A 27,636-nucleotide genomic window follows, 5' to 3' on the forward strand; every position below is an offset into this window, starting at 1 on the left:
TCATCTCCATCTTCCATGGTGCCCAGCTCGGGTCTTAGTCCACAGCAGTTATTCAGTGCAAAGTGATAAATTTGTGAATAACTTATTTATTTAAACTTATTTACAAATAACTTTTTATTTATAAATAATAAATTTATAAAATAACAAATCCAGGAATAACTTCAAAGGGCAGAGATTCAGATTACAAGTAAAATCCTGCTTTGTATCTAGGTTTTATAATCCTAGGAAATGACATCAGAAAGCAAGTCTATCTACACCGATAGACTTTTTAATTTTAAATTAATTAAAAAAATTAAAAACAATTCAGTGACAACGTTTTCCTTAAGAATCAAGTGGGCATTTTGGTGGAATGGCAGCAGAGGAAGACCTGAGATCCTAAGGCTTGGTTATGTTTCTTAATCCTTTTCAATCCAAAGAGACCTCTGCACAGTTGTAAACCTGCTGTGGCACTTAGAAAAGATGAGGCCCAAGTTCCTACGCGCTTCGTAACCAAGAGGACAGGGCACACCCAGCTTGTGCGGAGGGAGAGAGTCACAGTTACTAGGTGATCCGAGAGGCAGTTCAAGGGTCCCCTGAACTCCATCTGTGTCTCAGAGGGATCCAGGAGGGAAAAGAGGGCGGTAGCTGAGGGGGAGATGGTTAACTGACAGAGAAGGAAAGCGGTGCAGTGCCTGAGGGAGCTGGGATCAGAAGCTGCTGATTTTTGTCATGATGTGTTCCAGGTCCTTACTATCCAGTTATTAATCAAAGACCTTTCTAAATACCTGACATATTAGTTTTGGAGAAGGACAAAACTAATGAAAGTAAAGTGACCAGAGTACAATTAAATACTAACCTGTAAGTTCCAGAAGAGTTCACAGGAGGGAAAAATCTGGATGGAGTGAAACTGCAAGACAGAGCTCAGAAGAAGCTTCCAGAAAGTGAGAAAATGAATTGTGTAAATGAGAATCAGGCCATGATGACTGAAAGGAGCAGATTCAGAAGGATGTCCTTGAATGGTGGCCCAGCAGGAAAGAGCTGAGATTCACTGGTAAATCCTGACACAAAGCTTTGGAAGGGCTAGAGTCTCTGATAAAAACACAAGAGGGCCAAATAAGAAAGAACAGAGAATCAAATAATCCCTGGTTGTTTTCATGCCTGAAGGGGCTCACCGTGGCATGAAAATCGACACGAAACAGTTAGGCATACCACATCATCCAAGCTGGGCGCTGTGCTGACGTTTATTAACTCCTTGTTAGCCTCTCGATTTCTGGAAGAGAATATTTAACCTAGTGACAAAATGGCAGGAGAGGACCTGGGAATCTACCATGGAGGTTCCTTATGCACATACTAGTTATATTCACATAAGACTATAAAGCAGGAATTATGGTCCCTACTCTACAGATGAGGAAAAGAAAGTTTATGGAGATTAAACAGATCACTTAAGTGTGCCCCAAAATCAGAATGGCAGACTTAGATTCTGAACTGTAGTATGCACGTTGTCCAAGCCCACTTCCTCTATTCCATGTAAAGAGTGTACACTCGGTCACCCCTAGAGAGGAGAGAAATTGATGACGTGTCATTTGAGGCATGGTCAAGAGCTGAGCTGGGAGTGAAAAGAACTAGGTTTTAGGTCCATGCTTCGGTGTTAGTTCTGAGACTCTGGACTAGGCATTCTTCTCTCTCTTGGTTCTATAAGCTAAACTTTAAAAAGAGGATGTGAAATTAAATTATTGCTAAGTTATCATCCATACAAGTTTATGATTCTAACTATAGAAGTAGATTCCTTACCAGTGAATGACCTAACATGATTGTTCTAATAAAAAGAGGGAAGGGATCTACACTGATCTTTGTATCTAGACATCTACCTAGATTTAAATAATCGAATAAATATTAACTATCCTGCCACAACAGCAGTGGTGGCTCCAGGACCTTAAAGAAGGGTTTAGGGATAGCAGGTTTGTTTTGCAACTATGCACAATAAGCCCACGGTCTTCACTTCATGGCTTGCATTTAATTTAGTCCTCCATGACACATATGAGACCTATAAGCCACCCCTGTGCACTGCTACTATCCATGAAGGTCCTCAGGAAAACGTGTGAAGGTTGGACACAAACATGGTCCACTCAGGGAACCCACGTAAACCAGAGGTAAGAGACTACAGAGAGCATGTATCCTGGACAGGGCAGTCACTCCTCAGCCCTGGCTGATAGCCATGCTACAGTCAGCTGCCCTTCCAATTTCTCAAAAAGAGCCAGAAATATGTTTTTTTTGTGCAATGTGAAATACCTTGAATAATTATGTAGTCCAAATACTGACTATGTGGCTCAGACAAAACATGTGGCCCAAGGATCATCAGAATCAGCTGATAAAAAAAGGCAGAGGCCTAATGAATGCTAGTCTCAGAAATAAAATAAAAAGGTCATTGAAGTAGGCAGAGAAATGGCATTGAGAAAGACCTTACCCAGTTCACATTTGAATAAAGTTCATCAGTAATCCATAAGAGCTTATTCATGTAACTTCTATAATGCTTATAATTTTTGTCAACACCTATCTGCTTCTGTAGTCAATAACAAGAAAGCCCTTAAAATGAAGGTGAGAGTGCAGGGTTCAGGGACAGAAAAAAAATGAGAGAATTGTTGAAAATGAAAATTAAGTTCTATTTCCCAACAGACCTAAGGGGAGAATTCCTGCAGTGGAAGCTGATGAGGGAAACTGGGAAGCAGTGGAGGTCAGTGGGCTAAACCAGGGCCTTAGTGAAGAAAGCAAGGTGGGAGAGGGTGTCAAGGAGATGAAAACAGGGGCTTCAACATGGATTCTGATGGGATGGCAGAGGTGCACATGAGGGATAAGAAGAAAGAAAGAAAGGAAAAAAAAACGGCCACAGTATGAAAAGTCAGAAGAGAGAAGGCCAACTGAGAATTTACAGAGAAGGGTGGCAGAAAGAGAACCAAGCTTTCGAGTGTGTATAGGTGACAGGTGCTCCTTAAATAAACCACGAAGACCTCAGAAAGACTTAAGGGATATGTCACCATTATAATTTAAAATATATTTTGGGGGCATCCACTATATCCAAGACACTACGAGGTGCAGGAAGTCCAAGGAGCCTAAGTCATTCAGACAAGGGGTGAGTGGAGTTACCAATTTTGAATGTAGAGAATCATCTTCCTGGCAGGGGGAGTGGTCTGTTTAAGAACAAGTGGATCTGATATCTCTGTTCCTCTAGTCTGGCTTCTTATTAGTTCCATTTGATAGGGAGGAGAAGCCAAGCTTAGAGAGGCTAACTGATAAGCTTCGAGTCACACACCTAATTACTGACAAAGCTGAGAGTAAAACCAAAACCTCCTGATTCCCAGTATGGCATCTTTTTTCCTCCTGTGCCACAACTAAGGTATAACCATAGAAAACAATAATATGGAAATTTTAAGAGAAAATGTAAAACAAATACTCAGGGTGAATTCTTGGTAAAATCTACATAACAAAAATGGAGAACTCTTCCTCTGTGACCCAAAGACTAGAAGTTTGCTACACACAAGCCTCAGCCAGTTCCCACAGAGGGAAGGGAAATCCACTCCCCCACCGACTCCCACCCCTCACCCCACCCACTATAATTCTGTTCTCCTTTGGTAGTGAGCAGTGAGGAATTTTTTCTCCCTGTGTGACTTCACAGAGATGAATCATGGCTCCTTGAAAAGCTGAAGCAGGAAAGTTGGCTTAGGACAGCAACATACCTAGTCCTCTGAGCTCTGGGCACTGCCTCCACTAACAAGATTTATCTACAAAATACTGTATTGTGTAAGCAAATCTTTTGGGAAAAAAAAAAAAAGCAAGCACCTGGAGCTTTGAAGATGTAGACACAACTGATTTGAGCATGAGACACCTGTCTTTAGAGAAAAGCGATTATTTGGCCCATAAGAGCAAATCTGTTTTCACAAACTGTCAGCTATAAACATTAAAAAAAAAAATACTTTGTGAAAGATTTGTATAAATGGCTTAAATAAATGTGAAATCAGAAAGACCAAGAATGCAAAACAGTATTTTGCTAACACATGGAATTTGCTGCCCTTTGCAATTTTACAGCTGATCCCACTGCAGATTTCATTCTTTATGGCAGAATTCCAAAATATGGAAATTTTTACATCATAAACATATGAAACCTATAAATCTGGTGTTCACGTTTCTTAAAAGAAATGATCAGTCACAACATATTCTTTCTGTAATGTAAAGATCTCATCCGCAGGGAACTTCTTGCTTTTTTAAGAATGTTTAATGCCAGCTTGAGATCTTTAACCTGTTTCTAATTGGACCCTTTTCACTCACTTAAATGCTAAAATATCTTCTTCTGTAAGCCACATAATGTTTGAAATTTGTAAGGTGTTTACTCATTCCTCTTAGTAAATCTATGGTAATCATAGTTTTCTTATCCCTAACTGTAAAGTCCTTTAGTAGGATATTTTTATAATTATTTGCTCATGTCTTAGAGAAAATCAGAGTTTGCCCTTTTGACCTTGTGGAAAAAGTTCCATGGAAGGTGAGTGTCACTGTCTTACATTTTGTATAAGGTGCTGGTATAAGCGGAGTCTCAAATCTCATGTTCCATGTAGAGAAGTGAGAAGTTTTGTGCAGCGATTTAGTTTCATCTCATCTAATACTAGAAAAAAATCCATGACCAGGAGGCTTCACTGTATTCACGCTACAAAATATATATACATACACACATACACATACATACACACGAGGAGGCCAGGAGAAAAAGAAATCACCAAAACACAAACTCTCAAAGAGGAAATGCTAGCCTGAAAAGGTATATTTTATCTAATGACTCGTGGGAAGAAAACAAGAAATTCAAAAGAAGAGATTATGAAGAAGATGGCATTTTGTCTCTAGAGGCTTTTAGAAAACATTGTCTAAGTTTTCATCTTTTTCCTTTTTAAATAAAGTAAAAAAAAAAAAAAAAAAAGAAACCTGAAGCGGTTCTATGACACTTAGACATTAAAATAAAGCAATTATTGATGAAAATGTTTTGAAACCTAATACAGGTGGTGACTGTACAACATTGTGAATGTATTAAATGCCACTGAATTGTACTTTAAAACGGTTAATTTTATGTTATGTAAATGTCATCTCAATAAAAAAATAAAGCAACTGTATTCTGCTTAAGGTGAATGAGAAACTGTCATTTTCTCTAAATTGCTTTGATAAAGACAATATTTAACACTTCAAAAACATACTATCAAAAATACCCTTAGATGAATTCCAAGGCTTAATTTCAGTGGGTGGAAAACTTAACCGAGGAGTGAGTTCCAGAACAGATGGCAGAGTAGGAAAACACTGTGCTCGCTTCCACCAATGACCACTTCAGAATTACAATTAAATTATATAGAACAATCAACCTGAAGAACCATCCAAACACTGGCTAAACAGAAGTCCTATAACTAAGGTCATAAAGAAGCCATGTTGAGACTGGTAGGAGGGGCAGACACGTGAAACAGGCTGACTGCACACCTACACATGGCAGCTGAGAATCGGGAGGGATGTCTCAGCTGCAGAGGTCCCCCATGAGGAATGATGGGTCCCAGTTGCACACTGGGCTCCCCATCCCACAGCACTAATGCAGGAAGAGGAGCTCCCACAACATCTGCTTATAAAAATTAGTGGTGATTTCGTATGTTTGGGAGAGACAGAAAGCTGCTAGAAATCACTTTAGATCGAAAGACACACATACACTGAAAGGGACGGAAAAAGACTTTTCATGTGAATGGAAATGAAAAAGGCTGGGGTAGCAATAATTATATCAGACAAAACAGATTTTAAAACAAAGGCTATAATAAGAGACAAAGAAGGGCATTTCATGATAAAGGGATCAATTCAACAAGAGGATATAACCCTCGTAAACTTTTATGCACTCAACATAAGAGCACCTATATATATAAAGCAAATATTGACTGACATATAGAAAGAGATTGACAGTAATACAGTAAGGGAAGGGGACTTTAACACCCCATGACATCAATGGACAAATCTTTCAGGAAAAAAAATCAACAAAGAAACAGTGGTCTTAATGACACATTAGACCAGATGGATTTAATTGCTATTTTTAGAGCATTTCACTCCAGAGTAGAATAATACACATTTTTTTTCAAGTGCACATGTAACATTTTCCAAGATAGAACACGTTAGGCCACAAAACAAGTCTCAATAAATTTAAGAACACTGAAATCATATCAAGTGTCTTCTCTGACCACCATGGTATGAAACCAGAGATCAATTATAAGCAGAAAACTGAAAAACACACAAGTACATGGAGGGTAAATAACAGGCTACTAAACAATGAATGGGTTAACAATGAGATCAAGGAAGAAATCAAAAGATACCTTGAGCCAAATGAAAATGAAAACACAACAATCCAAAATCTATGGGACACAATGAAAGCAGTCCTATGAGAGAAATTCATAACAAAACATGTCTACCTCAAGAAACAAGCAAAATCTCGATCTAACCTTACATTCAAAGGAACTAGAAAAAGAACAGCAAACAAAGCCAAAGTCAGTAGATAGAAGAAAAGAGAGATCAGAGCAAAAAAACAAAATCAGTCTGAAAAAAAACAAAAGATCAATGAAACCAAGAGCACGTTCTTTGAAAAGATAAACAAAATTGTTAAATCTTTAACTAGATTCTTCAAAAAAATAAGAGAGAGGACCCAAATCCATGAAATCAGAAATTGAAGAGAAGTGACAACTGGCACCATAGAACTACCAAGTATTATAAGAAACTACTATGAACAATTTTATGCCAACAAATTGGCATCTGGAACAATCTGAAAGAAATAGATATATTCCTAGAAACATACAACCTTCAAGACCAAATCAAGAAGACACAGAAAATCTGAACAGATTGATTACTAGTAACAAAATCAAATCGGTAATTTTAAAAACTCCCAACAAACAAAAATCCTGGACCAGATGGCTTTACAAGTAAATTTTGCCATACACTCAAAGAATTAACACCTATCCTTCTGTAACTATTCTAAAACATTCAAGAGGAAGAAAGACTCACAGGTTCATTTTAGGAGGCCACTATTACCCTGGTTCCAAAACCAAAAACATTACAAAAAAAGAAAATTACAGGCTGAGATCCATGAATACAAATACAAAAATCCTCAACAAAATATTAGCAAACTGAATTCAGCAATACATTAAAAAGGTCATATACCACAATCAGGTGGGTTTTATCTTGGGATACAAGGTTGGTTCAATACCTGCAAATCAATTAATGTGATATACCACATAAACAAAATGAAGAATAAAAATCATATGATCCTATTAATAGATGCAAAAAAAAAACAAAACAAAAAAACAAACAAACAAACAAACAAAAAACACCACACTTGACAAAATCCAGCATCCATTTAAGATAAAAACTTTCAGCAAAGTAAGAATAGAGGGAACATACTTCAACATAATAAAGGCCATATATGACAAACCCACAACTAACATCATACTCAATGGGGAAAAGCTAAAAGCATTTTCCTTAAGATCAGGCATAAGACACGGAAATCCACTTTCACCACTTTTATTCAACATAGTACTGAAAGTTCTAGCTATAGCAATCAGACAAGAAAAAGAAAAGTTACCAAAATGAAATCCTACCATTCGCAACAACATGGATGGACCTAGAGGTTATTATGCTGAGTGAAATGTCAGTCAGAGAAAGAAAAATACCATATGATTTCACTTATATGTGGAATCTAAGGAACAAAAAGAACAAACTAATCTAAAATAGACTTGCAAATATAGAGAACAATCTAGTGACGGCAAGAGAGGAAGGGGTTGGGGGGCTGGGAGAAAGAAGTGAAGGTTAAAGAAGTACAAATTAGTAGTTGATAGGTGGTCACAGGGATGGGGAGCACGGCGTATTGAATGCAGTTAGCAGTAATGAGCGGCTAGGTGTAGAGCGAGAGGAGAAAAAGAATAATCAAATGGATCATTTCATAAACTATATAAATGTCTAACCAACATACTATATACTTGAAACTAAAAATAAAATTTAAAAAGAAAAAGTACCAAATTGGAAAGGAAGAAGTAAAACTATTTGCAGATGACATGGTAATATATAGAGAGAACCCTAAAGATTCCACCAAAAAACTATTAGAATTGATAAATGAATTTAGTAAAGTAACAAGATACAAAATTAATATTTATATATCAGTTGCATTTTATATACCAATAATAAAATATCTGAAAGAGAAATTAAGAAAACAATCCATTTATAATTGTATCAAAAAATAAAATATAGTACCTGGGAATAAATTTAACCAAAGAGGTAAAAGACCTGTACTTGGAAAATTATAAGACAATGAAGAAAGAAACTGAAGAATTTACAAATAAACGGAAGCATATACTGTGCTCATGGATAAGAATAATTAACATTATTAAAATAGCTATACGACCCAAAGCAATCTATAGATTCAATGCAATCCCTATCAAAATACCAATGGCATTTTTCACAGAACTAGAAAATATAATCTAAAAATTTATATGGAACCACAAAAGACCCTGTGCAGTTTTAACAGTCTTGAGAAAGAAGAACAAAGTTGGAAGTATCATGCTACCTGATCTCAAACTATACTACAAGACTATAGTAATCAAAACAGCATGGTACTGGCATAAAAACAGACACATAGATCCATGGAACAGAATACAGAGCCCCAAATAAACCCATGCCTATGTCACTTTCTTACACTACATACAAGAATAAACTCAGAATGGATTAAAGACTTAAATGTAAGACCCCAAATCATAAAACTACTAAAAGAATACATGGGCAGTAAACTCTCTGACATTGCTCTTCGTAAAATTTTTTTCTGATATAGCTCCTCAGGCAAGGGAAACAAAAGAAAAAATAAGCAAATGAGACTACATTAAACTAAAGAGTTTTTGCACAGTAAATGAACCTTCCCCCCCACCCCCCAAAAAAACCCAAAAGGCAACCTACTTAATAGATAAAGATGTTCACCAGTTAAAAATCCAATAAGTGGTTAATATCTAAAATTTTTAATCAACTCAAACAACTTAACAACACAAAAGACAAATAACCTAATTAAAAAATGGGCAGAGGACCTGAAAAGACATTTCTCCAGAGAGGACATACAAATGGCAAATAGACATATGAAAAGATGCTCAATGTCATTAATCATCAAAGAAATGCAAATTAAAATCACAATAAGATTAAACTCACATCTGTCAGAACAGCTATCATCAATAAATCAACAAACAACCAGTGCTGGTAAGGATGTAGAGCAAAGGGAATCCTTGTGCACTGTTGGTGGAATTGCAAATTGGTACAGTCACTATGGAAAACAGTTTGGAGGTTTCTCAAAAAATTAAAAGTAGAATTACCTTATGACCCAGAAATTCCACCTCCAGGTATTTATCTGAAGAAATCCAAAACACTTATTCGAAAAGATATAGGCACCCCTTATTCCCACTGCAGCTTTATTTACAATAGCCAAGATATGGAGGCAACCTAAGTGCCCATCAATGGATGACTGGATAAAGAAGTGATACATATATACAATGGAATATTACTCAGCCATAAAAAAGAATGAAATTTTACCATTTGTGACAATGTGGATGGACCCAGAGGGTATTATGTTAAGTGAAAGAAGTCAGACAGAGAAAGACAGGTATGAAATGATTTCACTTATATGTGGAATCTAAAGACCAAGATAAATGAAAGAAGAGAAACAGACACATAGATACAGAGAAGAAACTCATGGTTGCCAGATGGAAGGGGTTTGGGGTGGGGGGAAAAGGTGAAGGGATTAGGAAGTACAACTTGGTAGTTACAAAATAGTCACGGGGATGTAAACTGCAGCATAGGGAATATAGTCGATATTGTAATAATCATGTGTCAAGTAGGTACTAGACTAATGGGGGGGAGTCGTTTCATAAATTATATAAATGTCTAACCATTATGCTGTATATTTGAAACTAATATAACATTGAATGTCAACTGTAATTGGAAAAAAAGTTAACGAGGGAGCAGTTATGCAATGTTTTTTTTTTTTCTATTCTATTTTTTTCATTCCGCTTAAAAGCTCTAAGTACCCATCACTGTTTTAATAGCTTCTCTAACTCCTCCCTATCTCCCTCTTTCGTGACTTCTCCCCTTCAATATTTATTGAACTTCTATATGCCCAAAGCACTTGATAGGTGCTAGCATTGCCAAGATGAGTAATACATCTTACCTTTCCTCACTGAAAATATGGCTCCCAATGTCAAGTGTCACCAGCCTCAGGCCTCGATGCAGTTGGAGTCAAAGTGATGAAGCCCAGTAGCTTTCATGACGAGACGTGCATTTAACCATGCTCCAAGGAATTTCAATGATTGTGCCCAGACCCGCCAGGCAGTACCTCAGAGGTGAGGTAACACTGGTCATTTTCCGCATGTACTACCATCCCGGGGCTGATTTCCACCATAGTCCATCCTCCCCAAGACCTGTATTCTGCAGAGGAAGAGCTAAGGCCCCACTTCCTTAGGGCCAAGGTGCAGGAAGTCTGCATTCAGATTTCCAGAACTCCCCATGCTACTTCCATTCGAACTCTAGTTATAGATATCTTCAAATCTTAAGGACTCCACTCAACTTGGACTGCAGCAGCCCTTCCTAAGTGCCACAGTCTACACTGGATTATTTGTGCTCTGTTTGTGCTCCCTTCTTTTCTTTTTTCCTTCAGAACAAAGGCGGATTTAAAAAATCCTAAACAAGAATGTCAATTTATTGCTTTTCAGATGCTATAAAAATAGAGCTATATTGATTCACTTGACACTTTAAAATAGGCACTGAAAACCTCTGAAACTGGGAATTCTAGGAATCACTTGTGCATTTAAACTTAAGATCATTTCAAAGACTTCTTTTCTCTTCATCCCTCTGTTCTCCCTTAGCACCAGTGCCCCACCTCTTTCCCACAAGGCCAAGTCTCTCTAAGTTCATTGCCTCTGACCACACAGCACTCCTTCCTTTGAAAACAGCTTTGTTTCCATCACGCTTCCCTTATTTTTATATGCTCACAACTAGATGCCTTTTCCTTCAACTTTCATATTTGTTTCCACTGTAGCCACATTACTATTCTTAGGAAAACATGCTAGCTTTCACTGTGGAAGGAAGAGGCCCCACCACGTCCCGATCTCACACATGCCTGTGATGGCCTGGAACAGTGACAACTCAGGCAACGATGCAGGCAAAGCAAATGTAGAGAGCAAAAATGGAAGTCAAAGCCACACTGGCTTCTGCAGAGAGGAAAAACGTAACGTTTGCCAAGTGGAAAAGGATCAACTTGGAAAAAAAATCATTTTCAATTTTGAAGCATCCCTCCAAATGAAGAAAAATCAAAATAATTCAAAGCAACCTCAGATACTTTACAGCCTAATTTTGACACAGATTTTGTCCTGAGGTCACTCAGAATATGAAACAGAAGCCATAACATTTAAATTAAATACGTCATTTCTGGATGGAAGCAACTACGGGTTGTCACCCAGCCAATGTGTCAGGGGCACAGCTGGTAATTTCACCATGCAGTTGGGAAAAGCAGTTTGTCAGTCCTAAGAAACCAGATATGTGGGAGGATTTTCACATAAAATCACTTCTCCCAGTGGACTCTGACCATCACCAGACTTGCTATATGCACATATAACATAGAGTTGGTCCCTCTGTTTCTGTATGAAGGTTACTAAACGTAGTGTGTATACAGAGGGGAAACCCAAGCTGGCAAAAAGTAAACCTGGCATTATCTTAATGCATTATGAGGAGGACTGGTCAACAGAGGAACAGGAACTAAACACATTTAAACAAATGGCTCCCAAGTATGATTTCCTTAATCTTGGAAAACAGAAGCAGTAGACAATTGTGGTCTGTTTCTTATTTGTCTTGGCTTGAAAAATCTTATTCTCATTTAACTCTACTAATAGATAGGGATCTTGGGTCAGATGACCTTAAGTGTAACTTAGTTTCCTTTGAACATGTTATAAAGGTTTTTGATCACCAAAAATATAATACCAGATGAAGGTCATTATACAAAGACAATCGAACCAACAGCAGTTAAGGGGAAAAATTAAGTTCCTGTAAGGGTTGTGGTTTATCAACAAGAAGTTAACTGACGCTTCTTAATGTTTCAAAAACGTGTCAATCAATAGGTCAATAAAAATTTTATGTCCTATGCAAACAGTGGTAATCCCTGTGCCACCCAGTTTGTGGCTCACCACTGAAAATGCCTAATTAAAAAAAAAAAATCACAGTATGCCACTTATGAACAATAACCCAGTATCTGAGTCATTAACTAGCTACTGCTATGAACTTAGACATTTCAGATCTCAAACTGGGTATGAAACATGGAAAAAAATGACTAAGTAACATAATGGCCTTCTTTCATATAAAGAATGCCTGTACATGTAATAAATACATCTAAATTTGTCTTGGTGAATTAAAGCAGCTTCAGCGTTAGGCAAAGAGGTAGAGAGTATTATGCTGAAATGGTCCATTTCTTCCCAGTTTGTTATACATGTAGAATATAAAACATTTTTTTACTTGATTAAAAATTAAATTAGGTTTCATTTTTACATGCAGAGCTTTTTGCTTGAGTATTTCATTTAACAACAGCCAGGTTGGAAAAAAGCCAGTGATAAACACTGCAGACTCAGGAAACCCTTCTAGCTTTTCGGGCCTTTCATAAAGCCCAAGAAGAATACCAGTTTACAGCGTGGGCGTCTTTGTTTTGTGATGACTCACATTATCCAGGATTCATTCATTTATTTTTAAGTCATTCCACAGATATGCGAAAGGCACTTTTCTAGGAAGGGCCATGGGAACCACAAAAATACATGGCCTTTACCCTCAAGAACTTTACAGATCTTTCCCCCACCAACATAAGCAGTCCTCGTACTTTAGTTTAACGATCAATCGGCAACCTTGCAAATTAAACTTTCTCTTTTCCTTGAAACAAACTAATTTTACCGTAGGGGTGTATTTTAAAGAAAGTGTGAGATCAGCCTACTCACTCAAAGACTAACTCAAAGACTCTTACTTTTCAGAGAAACTAAAGACACAATGGTGAAGAAATCTTTGGGTTCTCAGATGTAGAACAGTGAACTAACTACAAGGAGTGTCTAAGATTCATATTACTGTGGGATCAATGTGTACATTACACTACGGGGAAAATGGCATAGAATGTATTATGAAAGGCCAAGACTGGTGGGACTATTCAGATATAGTTTCAGAAGGGTTAACAAAGCGTCCCATGTCTCTCGCTACTATCAATAGAACTATTAGATAGAAAATTAGCAAAGATATAGAAGTCAACAACATTGCCAACTTACAGAATCTAATAAACAATTTTACAACATCCCATACAACGACAGCAGAATACCCATTCTTTTCAAATACTCATGGAATATTTACCAAGACAGACCATATCTTGGATCATAAAACAAACCTCAACATACTTAAAAACAGAGTATGTTCCCTGACTATAATGGAATCAAAGTAGAAATCAATCACAGAATGATAACAAGAAAAAAAGTTTCCAAATACTTGTAAATTAAACAAAGCACTCTAAATAATCCATGGGTCAAAAGAGGAAGTCTCAAGGGGCATAAAAAATAGAATCAAATGAAAATAGAATATAACATTTGTAGGATAAAGTTAAAGCAATGCTAAGAGGAAAATTTATAGTACTAAAATGCTTACGTTACAAAAGAGGAAAGATCTTAAGTCAATAACTAAGCCCCTACCTTAAGAAACTAGAAAAAGAGCAAAATGAACCCAAAGCAATCCGAAGAAAGGAAATAATAAACATAAGAGGAGAGAAAATATAAAACAAAAAGCTGATACAAATGGCATCTATATAAAAAAAGAATTATATACCATGCTCAAGTGGGATTTATTTCAGGAATGCAAGGCTATTTCAATATTTGAAACTCAATCAATATAATACACCATATCAATAAGCTAAAGAAAAATCAAATGATTGTATTAATTAATACAAAAAAGCATGTAACAAAATTCAACACTCATTAATGAAAAAATTCTCAGCAAATTAGAAATAGAGGTTGTGATGATTAATTTTATGTGTCAACTTGACGGGGCCACAGAGTGCCCACACAGTTGGTCAAACATTATTATATGTCTGTGAGGGTGTTTTGGATGAGATTAACATTTGAATCTAGATTCAGTAGAGCAGATTGCCTCCCTAGTGTGGGTGAACTTCATCCAATCAATTGAAGATCTGAACAGAACAAAAAAGGCTGAGTAAAATCCTATTCTATCCATTCTGGTTCAATTTTTCTGAAGAACCCTAACATGGAAGGCAAACTCAACTTGACAAAGAGCAGTCATTAAAAAAACCTATGGTAGCAACATACTTAGTGGTGAAAGAATGAATGTTTCCCCTCTAAAATTAGAAACAAGACAAAAATGCCTGCTCTCAGCATGCTTATTCTACATAGTGCTAGAAGTCTTAGCCAGTGCAATAAGGCGAGAAAAGGAAACAAATGATATACTGGTTGGAAGAGAAGAACTAAACCTTCCCTATTTAGAGAGGACATGATTGTCTTTGTAGAAAATCCCAGGAAATCTATTTTAAAAACACCTAGATTTATTAAGTCAGTTCAGTGAGATCACAGGATATGACATTAAAAAGCAAAGATCAGTTGTATTTCTATACATTAGCAACAACATGTAAAGACCAAAATTAACAACACAATACCATTTATAATTTACAATAGATCCAAAAAAAGGGAAAATACCAAGATATTAATTTTAAAAAACATATACATAACCTGTTAGAAAACTCAATATAGTAAGGATGTCGATTCCCCCCATAAGTGATATATACATATAATGCAATTCTCACCAAAATCAGAGCGAAGTTTTTTTGAACATATAGACAAGCTTATTCTAAGATTCCCATGGAAAAGCAAAGAAACTAGAATAGCTAAAACAATTCTGATAAAGAATAAAGTGAGAGATATCACTTCACCTGAAGTTCAGGCTTACTAAACATAGCTATAACAATCAAGACAGTGTCTGGCAGAGAAATAGACACAGAGATCAATGGAACAAAGATTCCAGGAGTAGATTGATACAAATACACCCAACCAATTAAAAAAAAAAAATTTCCAACTGCTTTCTGACAAAGGGGCAAAAGCAATTCAGTGGAGAAAGCAATGTATTTTTTAACAAATTATGCTGTACACTGATAGGCAAAATGAGCCTCCATCTAAACTTCACAACTTATGTCAAAATTATTCATGAATTTAAATGTAAAACATAGAACTATAAAGCTTTTAGAAGTAAACACGAGGAAATCTTTGGGATCTAGGGGCTAGGTTAAGAGTTCTGAGACATGACAACAGAAATACGACCCATAAAAAAAAACTGATTAACTAGATTTCATCGATAGTAAAAACTTTTGCTTAGAGAAGGCAGAGAAACTGGAGCTCTCATACATTGCTGGTGAGATGTAAAATGGTATAGTCACAATAGAAAATAGTTTGGCAGTTTCTTATAAAACTAAACTTGAACTTTCTATCAGACTCAGCAATCTTATTCTCGGGCATTTACCCAGAGAAATGAAAACATATCTATACAAAAACCTGTACATGAATGTTCACAGAAGCTTTATTCATAGCAGTAAAAAACTGAAAACAATTAAAATGTCCTTCAATGGGTGAATGGTTGAACTGATCTATCCATACACTGGAATCCCATTGAGCAATGGAAAGGAATTATTGATATATGCAAAAAACTGAATGGCTCTCAAGTGTATTATGTTTAGCAAAAAAAGTCAAGTTCAAAAGGCTCCATACTGTATGATTCCATTTACAGAACATTCTTGAAATGACAAATTACAGAGATGGAAAACAGATTAGTGGCTGCCATGGGACAGGGAAGTTCCTTTGTGGTGACGGGACAGTTTCATATCTTGATTTTGGTGGTAGTTACACAGATAAAGCACATGGATAAAACAGTACAGAACTATACATATACTCACACACAATGACACATGAAAGCCTATTAAACATGATGAAAGCTGAATAAGATCCGTAGTCTAGTTAACAGTATTGTACTAATATCAGTTTTCTGGTTTTGATGTTGTATTATAGTTATATAAGACATCACCATTAGGAGAAGCTGAGTTGAGGGGTACATGGAACTCTATGTACTATTTTTGCAACTTCTTTAGCATTTAAAAAATGCTAAAAAAAAGATGTATTCAAATACATTTTAAAAGAATCTCAAGTAGCAGAACAAGCTATAGGCTGCAAAGATGGATGAACTATTTCTGATTTAAATAGTTTTTTTCCCAAAGGAATTACTCTCTATTTCATGTCTACCTGTTGTTTCTTTACCACTTTTCTTGAAGCTAACTAAATATTATACTTCTTGAGGAAATAGGCTATATTTCATTCATCCTTTTCAGTGCCTGCTACAATGCAGATGTTGAAAAAGTATTAGTTAAGTTTTTAACTGACCAAGTTAGCTAATTCTGGCAGAATGTGATCCATTTCTAAAGAGCACTGGAGTTATGGTATGCTGACTAGCTCTGTGCCCATGCTACTTAGACCTCTTTGGACTTTGAGATCCTCATCTATAGAATGGAGGTACAGAGAACTACGTCAGAAGACTGTTAGGAGAGTTAAATGAGTTAATATATGTAACATACCGAGAACAGTGTCTGACACATACAAAACAGTCAATAAATGTTATTTTTCTAAGAGATTTTAAAAATATGACTTTTAGGTAGATCTATTCACATGAATCAAAATGATAATCAATAAAATGTTTAAGTGACCATTTCCTTTAACTTCCATTGGATTTTAATGAAAAGAAGTCTGTGGGGATAATAGGGAAAAAAGCCAAATATGCCATCTTAACAGTATTTATAATATTTAGCCTTATAAAAATGGCTACTTTACTATTGCATTGATATCTCAAGTTCTAGGTACCATTAATTTCTTATAACAAAATATTCTAGATAAAATTCTAATTAATAAAGGTACAGTCTAAATATTTCAACTTTATGTACATTATGTGACTCTCTTATTTGATGAACTTATTAATCTTTTACTCTTCTTAAGATGACCTTTATTCTTCTCTGACTAAGCAACTCTTATATATCTTTGCTTAAATGTCATCTCCACTCTGAACCTTATCCAACTCTGCACAGAGGATCTATCACACTGTAACCATACAGCTGTGGACAAGACTGCTATCTACTGTAGTGACTTTTATATCTCTTGAATACGGTATAAATCCTGTCACACAGCAGGGTCCTCGACAAATATCTGTGAAGGAAGGAACCGCTGACTTCTTGTAATACTGCCAGAGAGATTTTCACTTCCCACCATTAAGGCACTTGGCATACTGTGTTATAATTATTTTCCCATTTGTCTCCTCCACTAGAGCGTAAGCTCTCTGAATGCAGGGCCCACGTCTCACTCATGCGTGCACCCTGAGTAACTAGCACAGTGACTGGAATAATCATTAAGGATATGCACCGAGAGACTAACACAGGCCCGGCACTGTGGCATAAGTGCAATGAACAAGGCAGTCACACTTCTTACGGAATGAAAACAAACACATAAGAAGAGAATTTTTTATTTGGATCCATACTATGAAGAAAATAAGGCAGGGCAATAAGACAGGGGGATGAGGTTGTGAGCCAGAGGCAGTGCTGGTGGTCAGGGTTGGCCTTTGGGAGGAGGTAGCATCTGAACTCAGAGAACAAGTCACTTTAGATCAAAGTGAAGAGTCCCTAGCACAGGGTGCAGCAAGTACAAAGGCTCTGAGAGATGAATCAGCTGGTTTGTTAAAAACAAACAAACAAACAAAATCCAGGCAGGTACAGGTGGCACGTAGTCAACCGGAGGAGAGGAGAGGAGAGGAGGTCAAAGCAGCAGGTTGGGACTGGAGTGTGCAGGTTACACAAGTTTGACTGTATTCTAAGGGCACAGAAAGCTACTGGAGGATGTTAAGTGTGAAGTAAGAGAACCTAATTTACATTAAAAAAAAAGACATTGGTTGTTAAGTGGCGAAGAAATTGCAGAGGATCATGAACTTCTCTTCCACAGGCAGACAAGTTAGGAGACTGTGGTAGGGAGTTGGATGGCAAGGTGACAGAGAAAATGGACAAAAATGGGCAGAGTGTGTGATAAATTTTGAAGACAGGGTTGGCAGGACTTGCTTTGAACACAGACAGTAGGGTGTCGGAAAGAGGAATCAAAATGTCTCCTGGGGATTTGACTCAAACAAATTTATCAACATGGGAAAGAAGAAGAAATATCTACTATTTTAATAGGACCAAGAAATGCTGAGATGCCTATTAGATAACCAAGTGGAAAAGCAGCACATAGCAGGCACTTGAGATAACAGTTTCACTAGCTACCACTTCAAGGACAACAGACTCCCCTACAAGTCTAACCCATAATACAGCAGTCCAAATCTGACTATTCACTGCTTCCAAGGTTACAGAGACAAACAGAAAATAAGAGATTGAAATGACCTGAGAGCTCAGTTCATTTGATGAAATATGTCGTTTTTGGCTGCTACTGATGTTCCCTGACCCAAATTTTTAATATAAAGGTGCTAAATTTTATGCCAGCAATTTCAGACAAATACTGTCAGTTCAATTCAGGTATTCGCTCCACTTTTCTAGGCCTTACATATACTGGAGTGGTTCAGTGTCAAGAGAGCAGGGAGCAATGACTCACCAGGTCACTTTTACTCAAAGATCATTAAGCACCATTTATAAGGCTATGGAAAGCCAAATGTTTTGATGCTTTTGGCAACTGCACATATTTTAATCCACTTTATCTTTTTAAAATTGATTGAGATATAACTGATATACAGTAAAATTTACCCTTTTTAGTGTACAGGTCTGAGTTTTGACAAATGCATACAATTAAATAACTACTACACTGCAAACAAGATACAGAACAGTTTCTCATTCACAAAAGTTCCTTCAAGTCCTTTTGTTGTCAATTCCTCCCACCCCAGGCTGGCAACCACTGATTTGTTTTTGGTCCCATTGTCTTTTTAAACTCAAGAATAGTCTTATGAATTTATGACTTCTAGTAACAGATGCCTGGAAAAGCCATATTTCTTGAAAAATATGCTTGAAATATTAGAATCACCTAAAAAGTATTTAATGACCTTGTAAAAGACTATCCTTTCCAATTACTGTTAAGGATTAGATTCAGGTCTCCAAAACAGAGTTTACAACTTTTCTCTAAGGCAAGTTTTTCGTTTAATAATCGGTTTGAAGGAAACAATTATGACTTTTAATACACACTCGATAGACAAATTGACTTTTTCTTCAAAATAACCTGAGGTTTTAAATTACTATCTCATCCACATGTCAATTATGACACAAAACAGTATATATCTTCACAATGGTTTTACATATGATTTTCTATAACAGGAAACTGGAAAACGTGAATTCGATTAATTTTCCAAGCCAATCTCATATATAGAATTCTGTACTAATACTTCTTTAGTAGTACTATTCCCCTTATTTTTATCCATTTTGGGTTTTAAAAATATTTTGACAAATACAGATATTTAACTTTAAAATATATACTATTATTATTATTCAATTAGATCAGCCTGTTAAATCTACTATGAAAGCAAGTATTTAACTTGAGCTGCTGGGATATATTTTTATTTTATATTATTATTTAGAGAGTAATATTTAATGCAATTGATTTAAAAAGTAATTTATTATTTGATTCTTTTTTAATTTATAAATCTATTTTCATGATTACTTTTAAAAAAACTTATTAAATTTATTGGGGTAACATTGGTTAATAAGATTACATGTTCAAGCGCATAATTCTATAATACACAATCTGTATATTGTATTGTGTGTTCAACCCCCAAAGTCAAGTCTCCTTCCACTACCAAATATCTGACCCCCTTTATCCTCTTCTACCTCCCACCCTCTCCCCTTTCCCTCTGGTAACCACCATACTGTTGTCTGTGTCCATGAGTTTTTGTTTGTCTTGTTTGTTTACTAGTTGCTTTTTGTTTTATATCCCGCATATGAATAAAATTATATGGGTCTTGACTTTTTCCATTTGACTTATTTTTGTTATCAAGATCCATCCATATTGTCGCAAACGGCAGTATTTCATCTATTTTTAAGCTGAGTAGTATTCCATTGTATACATCATTGTATATATGTATCAGAGCTTCTTAGAGATTAAATGTCATCTATTGAAGGATATTTTGGTTGTTTCCATGTCTTGGTCAATGTGAATAATGCTGCAGTGAACACAGGAGTACATATATATTTATGAATAAATGTTTTTAAAATTTTCAGGAAGAACCCAGAAGAAGGATTGCTGGGTGATATGGTAGCTCTATTCTTGAGTTTTCGAGGAAACTCCACAGTGTTTTCCGAGGTGGCTGCACCAATTTGCATTCCTACCGGCAGTGCATGAGAGTTCCTTTTTCACTACAACCCCTCCAAAACATATTTCTTGTCTTGTTGATAATAGCCATTTTAATAGGCGTGAGATCTCATTGTGGTTTTGATTTACATTCCCCTAATACCTAGTGAAGTTGAGCATCTATTCATATATCTGTTTGCTATTTGTATGTCTCCTTGGGAGAAGTGTCTGCTCAGGTTCTCTGCCCATTTTTTAATGGGATTGTTTTCTTGTGAAAATGTAAGATTTTATGTATTTTGAGGTGTTGTTGGCAAGTATCTTTTCCCCTTCAGTTGGTTGCATTTTTTTGCTGTACAGTTTTTTAGTTCGATACGATACAGTCCCACCCAGTTATTTTTGCATTTACTTCCCCTGACTTTGGGGTCAAATTCAGAAAACCTAGTCTAAGACCAAGGTCCATTAGTTTAGTACCTATGTTTTCTTCTAAGTGTTTTATTGTTTCAGGTCTTATATTTAGGTCTTTGATCCATTTTTAGTTTATTTTTGTGTATGGTGACAAACAGCAGTCTAGTTTCATTCTTTTGGCATGTGGCTCTCTAATTTTCCCAGCCCAAACTATTGAAGAGGTTTTTTGTCTCTGTTGTATGTTTTTGGCTCCTTTGATAGAAACTACTTGTGTGTGTGTGTGTGTGTGTGTGTGTGTGTGTGTGTGTATACATATAGGTTTATTTCTGGACTCTCAATTCTGCTCCATTGGTCTGTGTGTCTGTTATTCTGCCAATACCATGCCGTTTTGATTACTGCCGTTGTAGTATAATTTGAAGTCAGGGAGTGTGGTATCTCCGGCTTTGTTCTTTTTTCTCAGGACGGCTTTGGCTCTTCAGGGTATTTTGTGGTTCCATACAAATCTGATGATCTTTTGTTCTATTTCTTTAAAAAATGCCATTGAAATTTTGATGGAGATTACATTAAACATGTATGTTGCTTTGGGTAATATGGCCATTTTAACTATGTTGATTCTTCCAATCCATGAACACAGAATGTCTTTCCATTTCTTTGTGTCTTCTTCAATTTCTTTTAATGAATGTAGTTTTCAGTGTACAGGTCCTTCACAACCTTTGTTTGTAAGTTTATTCTTACGTATTTAATTTTTTTTGTTGTAAATGCAAATGGAATTTTCATTTTTTTTCCTGAAATTTCATTATTAGTATACATAAAAACACAGTAGATTTTTGTATATTGATTTTGTATCCTGCAACTTTACTATATTGGTTTATTTTTCTAATAGTTTTCTGGTGGAGTCTTTAGGGTTTCCTATATAAAGAATCATGTCATCTGCAAAAAAGTGACAATTTTACTTCTTCACTCCAAATTTGGATGCCTTTTATTTCTTTCTCTTGCCTGACTGCTCCGGCTAGGACTTCCAGTACTATGCTGATTAACAGTGGTGAAAACAGGCATCCTTGTCTGATTCCTGATCTATTAATTGATTTTTAATTGGTAAGAATGAAGGAACACATCTGCCATGGTATCGGCCAGAAATGGTGATTCAGTGGTTAAGCCCTTGGAATCAGAAAGTCCTGGATTCCAGTCCTAGCTCTGTTATTTATCAGTTGTGCTAACTCTGGGCAAGTAACATCACGCCTCAGAGCCTCCATTTCCTAACCATTAATGCAAATAACAATACTACCTACCCTATGCAGCACGAATGCAAGCACTTAATACCACGTCTGGCACATATAAGTGTATTCAATAAATACTGGCTATTATATACCAGATGGAAGTTCCATTAAAATGTTTTATTATTCAGCATTCACTCTAGAACAATAAGGATAGAGTATTTATATTTTATAGATGACAAAGTGAGAAACAGAGACAGCTGAATGGAGCAACAGACTTAGTAGCTCTGGTGCACGCACTTAAAGAAAAGCAGATAGGCACCTGGCCGTTCAGACACTCGTGTAACTTAAGGTTATGACCTTCTGCCCACTGCCATCCTTTCTAAAAGTGAGTTTTTCTTCCCATTTTTTAAAGAAGTAAAAAAGAAATAAGTGTTTTGTGATAAAAGTCATAAGAAAGCCAAGGATGAATACAGGAGAGATCTGCATGTCACAGTTTTGCTTCTAGTGTAGAAAAAAAGGCCTCTTACCCATGAACTTTATTCTCCACACTTTTTCACTAAGTGGGAGTCCGTTCTGTGAAGCTGAGCATGTCAGAAAAGCTGATCAGATAGCGCTCAGGTCTGAAATAATTTTTAATACGGACTTGCGTTTAAAATGGAAATAAGTATTTCACATTTTCTCCCTTCCTCCCTCATATTCCTTTAGAAAAATAATAGTTGTTTCCTTCAACTTTTTACAAGCAAATTTATAGCACTCATAACATTTTAGACTAAATTAGAAGGAATCTGAGAGAACATCTAAATCAACACTTTTGTTTTAAGGTAAAGAATGAGGCCCAAAAGGGAACTGAATAAAGTAAGATAAAAGCCAATGTCGGCCTGGGACCACGTGTCCTAATGCCCCATCAGCTACTCTTTCCACGATAAGGGGCCAGGCAGTCACCAGAGCTCCTACGTGTCCGGGGCAGACATCAGCCAACATGTCACTTCTCTCCACTGAGCCTCAACACTTTAAAGGCCTAAAGTCACTATACTTAATCTGGCTGTCGCCAGTGACAGTGGCCACGTCTCTAGTGATTTGGTAAATGTAAACCTAAACTTTTCCACTTAGAATGTGAAGACCCTTTTTCTTTTTCCCCTTTTGTCTCCTTGAGTTTTACAAATAAATTAAAACTTCCAGAGCAATAATGATCCTTTAAGAAATCGTCTGAATTCCAAACACTAAAAATGTGTTTGGAGGCTGTGAGATAAACTTATTTTGTCAAAAATATAAAAATAAATATAAGCAAAATTAATCTGTGGTGACAGAAATCAGAAAGTGGTTGCTTGGAGCCAGAGGCTGATTGGGAAGGGGCAAAGGGACACTTTGCGCGGTGACGGAAACGTCCTATGTCTTGATAGGGATGTGATCAAACTATATACTTAAGATTTGTGCATTTCACTGCACAGAAATTTATCTTTTAAAATCAATCTGAACTGCTCATGTAGAAAATGCAGATTTTAAAATTCTCATCTAAGGGACTTGAACTGTAGTCCAGCTGGTGAAAGGCAATGACCGAACTGATGGAGATCTCTCCAAATCACTGTAGCTAAATGCATTTCTGTTCATCTATGCATGGGAATAATATTCACTGTGCCAGAACTCAGGTATGTGGGAAGCAAGTAAAGGGTCCCTTTCAGGCCATGTCGATTAATGGAGTTTACCTTAAATAGGAATGAGAGAATCATTTAAGAACTGTGTACACTACTGTGATAACATATCCATGGCTCTGCATTGTCTACTGCAGTGCATTTAGAATTTAATAACAGAACTTCCATCTAAAGACACAAAGAACTTAAGACCTTTATAGGTAAGGAAGGTAAGGCTGCACACAGTGCACTAATTAAGTTTTCTTATTTCTATTTTCCGTATTTGTTTCCTGTAAAAACTTGAGTGTGTATGACCTTCTGCCCACTGCATATCATATTTAGTAACAGTCTTAACGAAAACAAGGAGAGTATTGAAAAGGAATACAAAAATGGCTCTTCTTGTGTTGACGAGAACCTGATGTTGGCTCAGGAACCACAGGTGGATAGGAGCGCAAACTGGTTAAAGATACTGCTCTGTGGGTGTCACGGGACAAAGAAGAGAAAAGGGCACATTTCGATTACAAGCAACAGCTAGAAAGGAAAGAAATTTCTCCCCTCTTTCAGCAAGGGCATTTAAGTGATAAATTTTAGCATACATCATTAAAAGGTCTAGTATCGTATCTGGCAGGCTGATAAATGGTAGCTGTTTAAGAAAACAATATTTCCTGTTACTTATGAATAATCTGCAGGAGCGATGGGCATACGTACCAAATCTGGCTTCACTCGGTAAGTCAGGGGAAAGGAGAGCCACATGGAGTACAAGGTGGAGAGCACCGTGGACAGCCAGGACTGCTGCACCTCACGGCTTCTGGGAATACGGTGGATATAGTATTTGGGGAACTAGAAGGAAATAGTAAAAATTCAAATCAACTGGGCCACCGATACCAGAGTTAAACATTGTAACAGTTAACACATGTATAATAGGAAATGCTTTCTTGATTTAAAATTTTCAATCCAACTACTTTTAAATTAAGTTATAAAGTCTTTTTCATGCTTTATATAACACACATCATTGGGTTACGACAGAAAAATTCCTATATATGATTCAAAAACGTTAGTCAGTTTTGACAATAAGTTGGGGAAAATTTTCTATAAAATATATTTTAGGCAAAGAACTTAACGCGCTGATCTACAGAGTTCTCACAAATCAACACATAAGTCAAATAACCTGGTACCAAGATGGAAAGAGGAGATGGACTGACAATTCCAAACAGAAGAAACACAAATAACTAACTAATAAACATATGAAAAGATGGTTAACAATTCGACACAAAGGAAAACAATGAGTCATTTCCCCCCTACCTGATTGACAAAGACTGTGGATACCTATTTAACCCTATTTGATACAGATGAGGCTGCACAAGGGCTTGAATGGCAGAAGAGAATGATTGAGGGTTTCTTGGCATCTGGCTACCACACAGGTTAAATCAGAGAGTAAAGGATTAAATATTTAACATAGTCCCCTCCCCATCTCTCCTTTGGCTTTGAGAAACAATATGCTCCTTGAGAATAGAAAAGCTTTTCCTAAACTAGTTAATACACACAGCTACTGGTTCTAAATTTTTCAGCATTTAGAAAGAGGCATGAAATTGTGTCTGGAGACTTCCATTATGCTCTAGGAGGGCAGAAGTGCAGTCCTTATACACTCAGCATAAAATGAAAATGGGCTGCACATGTGACCACTCTGTGTCACATATGATGATAAAGAATACTTCCTCCTCCTTCCATGTGGTACTAGTGGAGAAAGAAAGATTTGGGCTCAATGTGGTATTTATTTTTATTTATTAATCATTTATTAAATCGACGTTTTTCCCGCCAAGATTAAGGAGTATGGTAATAAATGTTAACTAGACTATAATATTGAATAGTTACCAAACTACAAGGCCATACAAGCATTAATGAAGTGGGGGGAAATCGTAAAGAATTTTGTTTGAGGTTTGTGCTTGCCTAGTCTGTGGAGAATATTAATTGAAAAATATGTAATAGGCAAAATAGCACCATGGAGCCAAAATCTCTTATCAAAAACCATTTGGGTTAGAAGTGTTTCAAATGAATAATATGGTGCATATATACTACATAATATCCTTCTTTTAGTTTTGGGGAAATAACCAAACATATCAATATGTCTACAGCAAAACACGATTATTCGCACTAAGTAGAATAAAGACTAAAAGGCTCAGGCCAATTCAAATCAAGTTGTGCTGTTAAATAAACCTGTGACAAACTTGGAATGTTTCTTCCGTTTTCAGAGCTTTTTAGAATTTCAGATCAGAGACTGTGGACCTGTACTACCAAACACATTTAAATACAATAAAAAGCGCAGTCAAGCGGACATGAACCTGGGGCCACCCGGATAGGCACAGTACCCTCAGATTAGCTATGACTGACACTTAGAAGCGGGTGCTGGGGTATCTGGTGTCCTGTGTCACCTAAAGAAAACAGAGAGCCAGGCTATGGCAAAATCTTAAGAGAGTTTTTATTTATACAGTTTTAGAAAATAATCGAATATTTTAAGAAGTCGATGAAAAAGTTTTTCAATAGAAGGCTTGTATTTTGATCTTAACAAAAGTTCCATTTAAGACAAAGAAATGGAACAGAGTCTCAGAGAGCAACAATCAGGCTTGGCTATGACCTTGGGCCAGGCATTCCCCAGGGGCTGTGGCATCTGGAGAAATCCAAGTGAAAACATCTTTATAGGCATACTGTTTTTGTTACTCTGTACCTTTGCCTTGAGGGAAGTGTCCCTGACTCTCTTTCATGTTCTATTAATGGCATGCGGGACATAAAGAATGCTTCATCCATCATCTTACCCTTACCCCCAGGCCCAACATGTGGTTCAGAGTGACCAAATGACCCAACCAGGGTCAGACTTCTCCGGAACGCCTATAGAGACACAGGGACAGTTCTTCCTTTGAGGGACACTGTGGACTGCTAAACTGGCTCTCCATCCATTCTCCTGGGGCCGAGAAGCATATACTTGTTTTAGTGTTCCTCTGTTCACTAGGCTTTTTCTGTAACAACTAAAACTGAACTATCATATTCACCACTTAAACTTGCTGTTCCGGCATTGTCAAGCCAGGAATTGACAAGTGAGCAGTAGAATCTATTATAAACAGATTTCCTACATAGATATGAAGATCATAAAGAGCTATGTTGGGGTTGGCAGGGACGAGGGTGGGGGGAACTGCACCATGTTTCCTTCTTCCAAAACCTCTATATACATCCCACGTCTACCCACCTACCCCAACGTCCTTGCTGCTCCCTGGTGCAGGCCATAGCCTTCTTCACCATGACTCCGATAGCTTCTTAACTTGGCTCTGCTTCTCCTCTTGGTCCCCTACAGATTCTCTAGAGAATCTCCTGAGTAATCTTTTTATAACATACAGCAGACCTTTCCTTTCATTCTCTTGCTTAAAACTCTCCAAAGGCTTGCTTATCAATGCACTTGCAATAAAATCCAAATTCCTCACAATTGCCCCCAAGGCCCCATGTAACCTGGCGTCCAGCTCTAATGGCGCCTTGTTCACTCACTTGAGCCACACAGGTCTTCCTTCCACTGTGTGAACGCGTCACACTCATTCCTTCCTGAGGGCCTTTTCTGTTCATTCTGAACAGTCTACTTTGCCCCCAGACTGGCTCGCTGTTGGCTCCCTCCTGCAAATCAGGCCTCGCCTGAACATTATCTCGTTAGAGAGGATCCTGTTTTCCCCACCAGGCCCGCCCCCCAATGCATGGTCACTCTCCACCACACTGTTCATAGCAATTATTAGTACCTCAAATTAACTGTTCATTTATGTGTCTGATTGCCTCTCTCCGCCGAATGCAAGCTTCATGACAAGAAAGGATTTCACGTTGCTCACAACTATAATTCCAGAGCATAGAAGTAATGGGTACTCGGTCAGTGTTTGCTAAATAGATAAATGACTATCATTACAGTTTCCAGAAGTCCAGTCTGTGGTCTAA

At 36.9% G+C, this 27,636-nt stretch overlaps 1 protein-coding gene across 4 annotated transcripts in view; it reads right to left on the reverse strand.

Moving 5' to 3' along the window:
• ALG14 (ALG14, UDP-N-acetylglucosaminyltransferase subunit) overlaps positions 1–27,636 on the reverse strand; it is an 83,092-nt gene that overhangs the window by 27,465 nt on the left and 27,991 nt on the right. For all 4 annotated transcript variants that reach the window (XM_006919543.3, XM_025052229.1, XM_015595460.2 and 1 more), the window contains one exon: positions 24,382–24,513. In XM_006919543.3, coding sequence (XP_006919605.1) covers positions 24,382–24,513 — 132 coding nt within the window. The remainder of the gene's footprint in view (positions 1–24,381; positions 24,514–27,636) is intronic.

The sequence above is a fragment of the Pteropus alecto genome, unplaced genomic scaffold (assembly GCF_000325575.1).
Source record: "Pteropus alecto unplaced genomic scaffold, ASM32557v1 scaffold106, whole genome shotgun sequence".
In the NCBI taxonomy this organism is placed as follows: Eukaryota; Metazoa; Chordata; class Mammalia; order Chiroptera; family Pteropodidae; genus Pteropus; species Pteropus alecto.